General features: G+C 58.9%; 1 protein-coding gene across 1 annotated transcript in view; it reads left to right on the top strand.

The window, feature by feature from the left end:
- shank1 (SH3 and multiple ankyrin repeat domains 1) overlaps positions 1 to 8,867 on the top strand; it is a gene marked incomplete at its 5' end in the record, with an annotated part of 19,725 nt that extends 10,858 nt beyond the window's left edge. The window contains 3 exons of the mRNA XM_079746196.1: positions 164 to 3,812; positions 6,714 to 7,607; positions 8,769 to 8,867. Of these exons, the coding sequence (XP_079602322.1) occupies positions 164 to 3,812; positions 6,714 to 7,607; positions 8,769 to 8,856 (4,631 nt within the window). The 3' untranslated portion in view covers positions 8,857 to 8,867. The remainder of the gene's footprint in view (positions 1 to 163; positions 3,813 to 6,713; positions 7,608 to 8,768) is intronic.
- Between the last annotated feature and the right edge of the window lie 2,202 nt (positions 8,868 to 11,069).

The following is an 11,069-nucleotide window of genomic DNA, read 5'->3' on the forward strand; positions in this document are numbered from 1 at the left end:
TCTCTCCTCTCTCTCTCCCTCTCTCCCTCTCTCTCTCTCTCTCTCCCTCTCCCTCTCCCTCTCTCTCTCCCTCTCTCTCCCCCCCCCCTCCCTCTCTCTCTCTCCCCCCCCCCCCCTCTCTCTCTACGATGGACCCTCCCTACTGACTCTTCTCGTGCTCCAGGTGTGGCTGAGGAGGAGCGGACGTTCCTCCACCCGCCCACCGTCAAGTTCGCCCGCAGCCTGTCGGTGCCCGGCCCCGACGACATCCCCCCGCCGCCCACCACCGCGCCCCCCGACCCACCCTTCGCCTCGGCACCCCCCCTGGGCTTGAGGGGCAAGTCCTCCCAGCAGCCCTCCGTGTCCCAGTCCACCGCCACCTCCGCCCACTACCAGCTCTACTCCCAGTCCCAGTCCGTCCAGTTCACCCGGCCGGGGGGCCCGGCCCCGGGGGCCAGCAGGACCACGCGGCCCCCAGTACACCCACCCCAGCCGGCCCCCCACCCCGCCCAGAGCCGGGCGGCCCCCCGGAAGGTGAGCTACCCCGGGGAGCCCGGCCTGCCCGTCCAGGGGGCGGCCAAGGCGGCGGGCCTGAGGCGGGGCTACAGCACGGCCGGCCCCCCGTCGGCTGCCGTGGCCCCCCAGCAGAGCCAGGCCCAGCGGGGTGACCGCGGCGCGGCGCCGGGCCTGGCGGGGGTGCCCAAGGGGGTGCCGCGGAGGGGCAAGGTGCCCCTGGTGAAGCAGTCCAAGGTGGAGGACCTGCGGGCGGGGCAGGGCACCCTCCTGGGGGCCAAGGCGTCGCTGGAGAAGAGCTCCATCCCCATCCCCACCATCATCGTCAAGGCGCCGTCCACCAGCAGCAGCGGCCGCAGCAGCCAGGGCAGCAGCGTGGAGGCGGAGCCGCCGCCGCCGCCGCCGCCGCCGCCGCCGGGGGGCGAGGGGGACGGCGCCAAGGGCCCGGCGGCGTCCCAGCTCCCGGCGCCGCCCTCCACGCCGGCGCCCCCGCCCCCGTCCCTGCCCTCCATCCGGGCGCAGGACGGCCAGGACTTCACCAGCCAGTTCGGCGCCGCCATCGTGGGCGCGGCGCGGCGCGACCGCGAGCGCTTCCACGAGGCGCGCCGCCGAAGCGCCTCCTTCTTCATGTCGGTGGAGGACGAGGCAGGGCTGGACGCCGCCGCCGGCGCCGGCGCCGGCGGCGGGCGGGGCCAGGTGGCCCAGGGCCTGCTCAGCCACCAGGGGGAGGCGGCCACACGGCTGCGGCCCTCCAAGTCCATCGACGAGGGCATGTTCTCGGCGGAGAGCTTCGTCCACAGCACCCGCAGCATGCCGCCGGCCTTCGGCCTGCCCGAGTACGCCTCGCCCGCCCTGGACTACCAGCCCAAGTCGGTGCCCGCCGAGTTCTACGGCGCCGGCGGCCGGCAGCAGCAGCAGGTGAACCCCGCCTCCACCACCACCTTCATCCACCCGCTGACGGGCAAGGTGCTGGACCCCTCGTCGCCGCTGGGGCTGGCGCTGGCGGCCCGCGAGCGCGCCCTGAAGGACGACAGCCGGCTGCGGCGCGGCGCGGCGGACCACCACTTCGCCCGCCAGATGTCCAGCGTCGGGGGGGGGTTCCCCTCGTCGCCGGTGTCCTCCCAGCCCCCGCCCATCTCCACCACCGCCCAGTCGGTGTCCTCCCAGCCCCCGCCCATCTCCACCACCGCCCAGTCCTCCAGCTCCTCCTACCTGGTCACCTCCTCCTCGCTGGCCGCCACCACGCCCACCGTGGGCCGTCCCCCGTCGCCCCGGATCCTGCGGGGCTCGGGCGGCGGGACGTGGGCCGCCGGGGACGACGGCGGCGGAGGAGGAGGAGGGGGTGGGGAGCGGGAGAGGGAGGGGGGCGGCGCCCGCGAGGGGCTCAGGGTGCGCTTCTCCGAGGACAAGACGGTCCACGCCCCCCACTACCAGGCCCCGCCCCCCCAGCTCTACGCGCCCTCCTACAAGGAGCGGGAGAGGGAGCGCTCCCGGGAGAGGGAGCGCGAGCGTTCCCGGGAGCGGGAGAGGGACGTGTCCCGGGAGCGGGAGCGGGACAAGGAGCGGGAGGGGTACATGCGCAGGGCGGAGCGCTCGGCGGCGAGCGTGTCGGCGGCGGAGGCGGCCAGCGCCCAGCAGGCGGCCCAGAGCCAGACGCCGCGGCGCCCGTCCTTCCTGCGCATGGAGAGCGAGGCGGGGCCCTACGTGCTGTCCCTCACCCCGCCCTCCCCGCCGCCCGCCAGCACCCTGGGGCAGCCGGGGGGGGGGGGCGGGTCCGGCCTGATGGTCCTGCCCCCGCCGGCGCCGTCCGTCGACGCGGACGACGAGTTTGTGTTCGCGGACCCCCTCCCGCCGCCGCTGGAGTTCGCCAACAGCTTCGACCGGGGGCCGGGCGCCATGACGCGCTACGCCCAGCGGGGGCCCGGCAGCCTGCCGCCGGCGGCGCGGCAGCAGCAGCAGCACGCCGTGTCGGCGCCGCCGCCGGCCCCCTCCCAGAAGGAGCCCCTGGCGGGGGGGGGCTTCCCCGCCGCCACGCCGCTGCCCTCCCCCCAGGCCGGGGACTCGGCCACCTCCAGCCTGACGTCCTACGACAGCGAGGTGGCCAACCTCACGCAGTCGGGCCACTCCCCCTCCCAGGCCCCGCCCAACCACGCCCAGGCCCCGCCCTCCCCCTCCACCCTGCAGCCCGCCTGCGGGGCCCCGCCCCCCGTCTCCCCTCCGCCCCCGCCCCCGGGGTCCTTCCACCGCCCCTTCTCCGTCTCCCACCCCCACCGCCTCTACAACAGCACCCACAGCTCCGGGCCGGGCCGCTCCTCGCCCAGCCCCCCGCCTCACGCCATCGCCCCCCCGCCCGCGTACCGGGGGCCCCTCACCCCCTCCCTCGGCGCCGCCACGCTGGCCGCCCTGCGGGGGGCCGTCTCCCCCTCCGGCCCCCGCCCAACGACCGCTAGCTGTGCCTCCGCCCCGTCCCCCACCAGCTCCTCCGCCTCCCAGCTCCACCAGGACCGGACCCACAATGCACCAGTGGGGGGCGGGGCCGGGGCCCGGCGGCCCGTGGAGCTCCACCCCTCCCCCCCCGCCTCCAAGATGGGCGGGGGGGTGGAGGCGGCGCAGGAGGCGGTGGTGGACTCTGGGATCGAGGAGCTGGACAGCCGCAGCAGCTCGGACCACCACCTGGACAGCATCCTGGGCATGAGCGGGGTCAGGGGTCACGAGCGGACCGGCCGGACCCCCGCCGAGAACGAGCGAGGAGGAGGAGGAGGAGGAGGGGGAGGAGGAGGAGGAGGAGGAGGAGGAGGAGGAGGAGGGGGAGACCTACTGGACTCCTACATGAGCTACCTGGACGGGCAGACGTTCGAGATGCAGAACGCCACGGCCGCCACCGCCACCTACCCCAAGACCAACCGCTTCCGGGAGGGGGGCCGCATGGGGGACCTGCGGCGGCAGACCAGCACGGCCCCGCCCTCCTTCCACTCGCACCGCCGCCGCGAGGAGCAGGAGGAGGAGGAGGAGCTGGAGGAGGGCGACGCCGAGGAGGACAGCCGGGGCCACGGCGCGTACGGCCTCAGGGAGATGCAGAACCTGGGCCGGCCCACCTCGCCGTACTTCGACCGGCCCCGCACCCCCGAGATGAAGCCCCTGTGGGGGGAAGGGCCGATGGCCGGGGAGGGCATGGCCATGGGCCAGGGCGGGCCGTACCACGACGGCAGGAAGATGTACCAGTCGGCCTCCAGTATGAAGCCCAGCATCCTGAACGAGCTGAGCAGCAAGCTGCAGCAGAGGAGCAAGGAGAGCTACCAAAGACCCCTGAGCCGACACAGGTAGGAAGGGGGGCCTGAGCCTGTCGTACGGGGTAGCCTCGCCGAGCCAGACCCCATCAGCCGCGCTCGTTAGGTCTGGAGAGTGGTGTGGTCAGTGTAGCCTACTCTGCAGCCGGTCAGATCACGTAACCCAGGGGACGTGTATCAAAGTGCTTGATTTAAGTCAAAGCATTTTTTTCTTTATTTTTTACTTAAACGAAGTGAAAAAATGATTTGGACGTTTTTACTGTAAACGCCTTTCTACTTAATCTGGGGGACCTATATCAAAGTGCTGAATTTAGGTCAAAACGTTGAACGTTTTTTTTTTTTTTACTTCAATTAAGTAAAAAATAATACTTTTAAGTTTTAACTTAAAACGTCTTTTATATTAATTTTTATTTAAATTAAGTTAAATCTGTATTTTCGCATTTTTTACCCAAAAAATCTTAAATTAAGATCATACATATTTTCAAGTCTTTACTTAAAACATGTTTTTTCTTAAAACTTGTTTTAAGAAGAACAAGTTGCCACAAAGGGCACCTCCTGGTGGGGGAGGGGGAGCAGTGAGACTGTAATTAATTGCAGTGAGGGCAAAAGATCAGCCGCAGTGTGTATAAAAGCAAAGCACAGGCGGAACGAACAATTACAAATGTGTGGCACACAAGTGCTGTAAACAAGCACTTAAGCACAAGCACAATCTACTGGGGCTGTTTAAACGGCCACCGGCGCATTTGGACCCGAGTCACGTGTTAACCTCAACGGATGCTGCCCTGGCTCACGGTTCACCCGGTGATTCGTCAGGTGTCACACACCTCTGTGTGTTGATCCGGCACCACAGCGACTCTAAACGCCATGGCGATGCATGGACTTGCCACACACTTCAAGAACGTCCATCAGTTGAACGGAAAACAAATCACGAATAAACACTTTGCTCTCTGAGTTGATGAGGCGACTGACAGCTACAAGGACTTCTTTTAATAACTCAAGTGATCCATTGTGACAAATGATTTTCCGGAAGGTTTTCCGTTGGGTGAATATGTTCCAATGCGCGACGAGCTTATTCCCAGTTCACCACTCTGCCTAGCTAGGCGTTCATTCGTTTAATTTGAAGGGAGTAATGTGGCTGTTTCAACATCATGCAGCAAATACAATTACCTTTACTAAGTGCTGGTCTGGGTGGTGGGGGTGGCAGTACTTAGCTCTACCAGAGGTAAACACAAAGAAAGCTGGGGAACCACTGATTTACATCCATCACGCACTGGAGTTCACTGATCAGTCGACTGAATGTTGCTCATAGCCCAGGCTCTGGCGTCTAACTGGTTCTACACTCAAACCTCGGTGAGGTTCAGTGATCTATGTCGACTGAATGTTACTCAGAGTCCAGCTCCTCGTATGGAGCTGGTTTTAGATGAACTTCTCACTGGGGTTCAGTGGTTGGTCGAGCTGGTTCTAGAAATCTCGATGTAAACCGGAGGTGAGCTTGTGCGATCGAGACTGGCTTTGTGAGGCTACAGTATTAGTGCTTGTCGATTTGGGTCTGCTACACTTTCATAAGAGTAAGAACACGCACTGCTGGGCCATCTGTTGTTTGTGCACCTCTTGAGGAGGTTGTTATGTGCAGGCGGGGATCTGTGCTGTCTGCATCGGGGGTTGAGAGTCTCTATGCTTTGCAAACCTGTCTTTTTTTATGCTTCTTTTCCATGTGTCTGTCATCGAGCAGAAACAGGTAACATAAACACTAAACATTACAGACCACATCCACTTCAACCAGTTATTTATTAAACACAATGGACTTGTGGACTTCTATACATTGTACCATATTGTAATGTATGGTAACGTAAATGATTATCACCCTCTCAGAATACTGATCTCTTTAGCTTCATCACTCTGTCTTATGTTGTAGCACGTCGTATCGTCATTGTAAACATTGTCACCGTACACTGCACTACTCATTCTCACACATCGCATGTGTCATTATTATATATACCGTTGTATAAAAGAGAGTCATTGCAACGTATATATCTTCTCAGGCCTGTATTGTATGAGTCTCGAGTTTCCGCGAGCATCTTGAGAACAGCTTTTGTTGACTGACTGTTGCGCGGCGAGCGGCCTGGTGTTCTATTGATAGACGAGGTGGAGACAACACCTATCAACCACCACGCGTGGCAGCAGTTGCTAGGTAGCGCGCACACTGAAACCGTTTCTCAGTTATCTAGTCAGTGTATCCCTCCCCGTCTTGGATTAAAAACCATCACCAGGGAGTTATACTTGGGTAATGTCTTTGGATTAAGGCCATTGCAAACAGTAAGTCCGACCACATATCTGCAACAAAAAGGTCCATCTGTTCAAAGCACGTATAATTTGGAGATGTTCCGATACCATTTTTCCTTACTGATACCAATTCCGATCCCTGAACTTGAGTATCAGCTGATACCGAGTGTACACCGATACAGCATCTAGCATTTTAACAACCAACAGCATTTGCTTTTATTGAAGGGTTCTCTTAGGATGACAGCAATGTATAGTCGGTTCACTCACTGTCGACAACTCTTTTTTTCAGACCAAGATGATTTACATTTATAATCTATAGCTATAGGTTTTCTTGTAGTTAAGCATCAACGCATCCATGTTTTCCGACTTGGTAGCTCGATCGCACGTAGGTCGGAGATGATGCATTTCGAATCTGGCTTCCACCTCCGACCGTTAACGAACGCAGCGTAACGCTGCAGTGTTTGTGATGTTCTTTGCCTGTGTAGTAAATGAGCTAGTCGGATCGGCGCATAGACCTGCGTGCTCACGATGCTGCTTTTCAGACAGTACCGGTATCGGAACAACTCTAGCATAAACCTTCCCCCCTTCCCCTCGCCGGATTCTGTTAACCCCCGTGTTAACCCCCTCTCTCCCGTGACCTTCGACCTCCAGGTTCTCCGAAGACTCGGCCTCGGCCCTGAGCCCGCCCTCCGCGCGCTCGCTCTCCCCGTCTCCCATCTCCCTGTCCCAGCCCGCCCTGTCGCCCTCCCCCACGCCCTCCTCCCAGTACCAGAACTGGGCGCGGTCCTCCTCGCCCCAGCCCGCGGTGGCTCCCTCGCAGCCTCCCCGCTCCCACTCCCCGCTGTCGCCCACCGCCTACGCGCCCTACCCCACCTCCCCCAAACACAGACCCGTGTACCGGACCAAAGCCCTGGAGTTCCAGTTCATCCCCAGCAGGGAGTCGCGCAAGGCCGACTCCCACATCATGCAGCGGCGCCGCGCGCCCAGCCCGCTCATCTCGCCGTCGGAGCGGCCCAAGGCGGGGCCGCCGAGGCCCTCGTCCCTCCCCCTGCTCCCGACCACGCCCCTCTACAGCGCCCTGTACGACCTGCGCGGCTCCGTCACGCCGCCGTCGCCCGGCAACCCCCTGGGCGACCCCTACTTCTCCCCGTCCCCGCCGCTGTTCGCCCCGTCCGGCGCCCCCCCGCCGCCCAACGCCGCCCTGGTGGTGTCCCGCTCGCTCTCGCCCACCCACTTCCTGTCCGGGACGTCCTCGCCTCCGATCCACCCCCACCCGCCCCCCACCTGCCTGAGCTACCCCCACCTGCCCCCGCCCCCGCCCACAAAGCCCTTCGCCGCCAAGCCCCTCCCCTACTGGACCAAGTACGACGTGGCGGACTGGCTGGTGTACCTGAACCTGGCAGAGCATCGCGAGCGCTTCCTCGACAACGAGATCGACGGGACGCACCTGCCGTCGCTGACGAAGGAGGACTACCTGGACCTGGGGGTGACGCGCGTGGGCCACCGCATGAACATCGAGCGCGCCCTCCGGCGGGTGGTAGACAGGTACGACGGCCGGAGAGACATGTGCAGCCTACGACAGTAATTGGTTTTTCCTTATTAACATTTAGTATTTTGTGTTTTGCCGTCTTTTTTTTCTTAAAGTGCCGGTGAACCCAGATGGTGTTTTGGTTTCTTGGGATGACTTTTAGGGGGTGTTGAGCGTTGATATCTGCGCCGCTTTGTCACTGTTTCTGAAGTAGTACAGTGGTTTTGAAAAAGTGATACTGAGACACTCGTATCGTCATCATCAGTCCTTTATTTAACCAGGTAGAAATTCACTGAGATTAAAATCTCTTTTACGAGGATGACCTGGCCAAGAAGGCAGCACCACGATAAAATAAACACAATCAATAGTCACATCAATTCTCACAAACCACTCTCAGCACCAGTCAATGTGCAGTACAAGATTAGGGACACGACTATGTATGAAAAAATAAAAGATAATAATAATAAAAAAAAAGTAGAACCATAAGTGTCTATTCACACTCGTAGTACAACTAAAAGGGTCTATAATAGTACAACTATATTGTTGCCCCTTTCATACACAACATCGCTTATAAGAACGTTCCTGTTCAACGAATTGAGTATATGAGGTATAGTAAAAAAGTAATACAAATTTGGATTGAGCCGTAACCATGGGGACAACACCTCCCCCTCCTCCCTGGAACTCTCGGCCAAAAACAAATGTATTTTAATCTCCGAGTCCTAATTTGAGCCGGAACAGAGGGTTCACCCACACTTTAAAAGCAATGTGTTTATCATATTATGGTCGTAGGGTCACCCCACATACACACGCCACACCTCAATCTGTGTGTGTGTGTGTGTGTGTGTACGTGTGTCTGTGTGCTTGCTTGTGCGTGCTTGCTTGTGTGTGTGTGCTTGTGTGATCGTGTTTGTGTGTGTGTGTGTGTGCGCATGTACGTGTGTGTTTGCGTGTTTTTTGTGTGTGTGATCATTTGTGTGAGTGTGTACCTGTGTCTGTACGCTTATGTGTGCGTGTTTGTTTGCTTGTGTCTGTACGTGTGTGTGTGTGTGCGCGTGTGTACCTGTGTCTGTACGCTTATGTGTGCGTGTTTGTTTGCTTGTGTCTGTACGTGTGTGTGTGTGTGTGTGCGTGCGTGTTTGTGTGTGTGTGTGTGCGTGCGTGCTCCCCTTCCTCCGCAGGATGTCCGGCAGCCCGTTCCCCATGTCCATCCTCTCTCCTCGGGACAGCCGGGCCGAACGGCGGAGGGACGACGGGAGCCTGGGCTAGAGACCCCCCGCACCCCCAAGACACACGCAGGGAGGAGGGTGGAGGCACAGGGTGAGGGTGGTGGACATGGCCCTGATCTACACAGGGTGGAAGTCACAACTGCTGCTGCTGCACTGGATTCAGACATGGGGGGGGTGGGGCTGGGCGGCAAACCATATAGCATCATAAGGATAACAAAGGAGGATAGCAGGCTAAATGAAGACCGTAGGTGCTGGCCCAAAGGTGGTGGTGCTGGACCATGGTAACACGTAGAATCACACACACACACACACACACACACACACACACACACACACACAAGCCGAGACCCCCTCCCCCCCCTCCCGTCCACAGTCAGAAGAGTACAAGCTAGCTAAACCCAACCAAATACTGACGAGGAACAATCAGAGGGCAGCCTCCGTCGCTTAGCAACGGAGGGGTGTGCCGTCACGGCAACAGAGGAGAGTCCACCAGTGACAGCGAAAGGGAACTTGTGTTAGAACTTCCAGCACCCTCATCCACAACCCCACCCTCACCCAGCCAGACCCCCCCACCCACACCCCTTCTCCCCTGGGCCATCTCGTTCAGGTTTTAAGGCAACGGAACCCAACCACCAACCCCGCTCTGAGTGTGAACGACGCCCCTGGTGTGTGTGTGTGTTGGGGGGGTCTCTGCCCCAGCCCTTTGGCCCGCCCGCCGTCTGAGAGTTGAACCAAGGACATGAAATCGGGGCTCGTGTTCTCGGACTCCTTTTTAACCGGACGAGAGACGACAGAGGATTCAGCGATTCATGACCCGACAGCGGTGAGACTTCCAGACCACGGTGGGACCGAGAGGAGACGCGATCAACGGGGAAAACGCAGCCTCGTGATTGGCCCAGGTGGAGGAGTGTGACTTGTATGCCTGGGTGTGATTGGTTGTCTGTTTTTACCTCACGACTGGCAGGGCGTGGCCCTGGTTGACTGGACTCCATGTATTTCTCTACAGCTCTTTAAGTCTTATAACGACATCTATACAGACTGGTCACTGTATTACAGATTTGTAGCAAAAATATAAGTGCCCAGACCATGAACATTGAATAGTTTAGACACAATAGGCCTACACACACACACAGACGCACACACAGATACACAAACACAGATACACATGTACACACACATATATATAGACACATATACCCACACACGTGCATAAATGCCTACAAGAAGACTCACAGCTCACACACTTAAAGACACGTATCACACACACTTAACTATGTTTGAGTTAGAAGTTATGGAAAACCTAATATACACATCCATATATATATATATATACACACACACACTATATGTTTGAATCAAAGAAAAGGCGGGTGTGATTTCAACTGTTTACTGAGGCCATCAGTGAGGACAGGAAGTAAACGTGGACCTGGAGAGAAGAGCGTTCGTTTAAAAAGAACAAAGACAGACTTTCTCTTCAGCGAAAGCCACACTTGCTGTGCCACCATTCAGACGTTCTCCTGCAGAGAGACGCAGGAACACTGACGAGGCGAGGGGGAGCGAAAGAGAAAAACTGCCATTTTCTGCTCTTTCCCGCCCATTCCCTCCTCAGACCCCCTCGTGCTCCTTCCAGAACAAACCGTCTCTCTCTCTACGGACACGAGCCCCCCCCACCCCCCCAAGGACGGGCGCAGAGAGAGAGAGAGAGGAACAAACACTTTTCAGTTTTAATACTATGTTCTTACAACACTTTTTAAACTTTAAATGGGTCTGGAATACCGATATTGATATAAAGAGATTAATTGTTACTATTTAACATTACTGTCATCGTCCTTACTGTTACTATTGCTTCGGGGAGGCCGTGTCTAGAGAACCGAGCGTCTCCCAGACTGTTGCCTCGACGTGTGGGAACACACGGACGCAGAACGGGGCGACTGTGAGACGTTTTGGTTTCCATTTTTCGAGGAAGCGTGTGTGGTCTTGTGCGGCAGTGTCCTTCCAACGTACGCCTCTACGTGTGAAGCTCAAGGCGAGCGGTACTGTTCACCTGACGCAGCACACATTGTGATCCACATATCTATGCTTAGTACCAACAATGCTTTAACCCACGTAGGATGACCGGGTAGCGACGGAGAGGGGGTGAGGAGGACTTTGAGAAAGGGGATCCGGTCAGAGCTGTCTTGAGAGAGGATGGAGGCGACCGGGGAGGTCAATTTTCCACGACTTTCTTTTCCGGGATATGCAGAGGGTGTAATA

Source organism: Pollachius pollachius (assembly GCF_949987615.1).
Source record: "Pollachius pollachius genome assembly, chromosome: 11".
NCBI classification, from domain to species: Eukaryota; Metazoa; Chordata; class Actinopteri; order Gadiformes; family Gadidae; genus Pollachius; species Pollachius pollachius.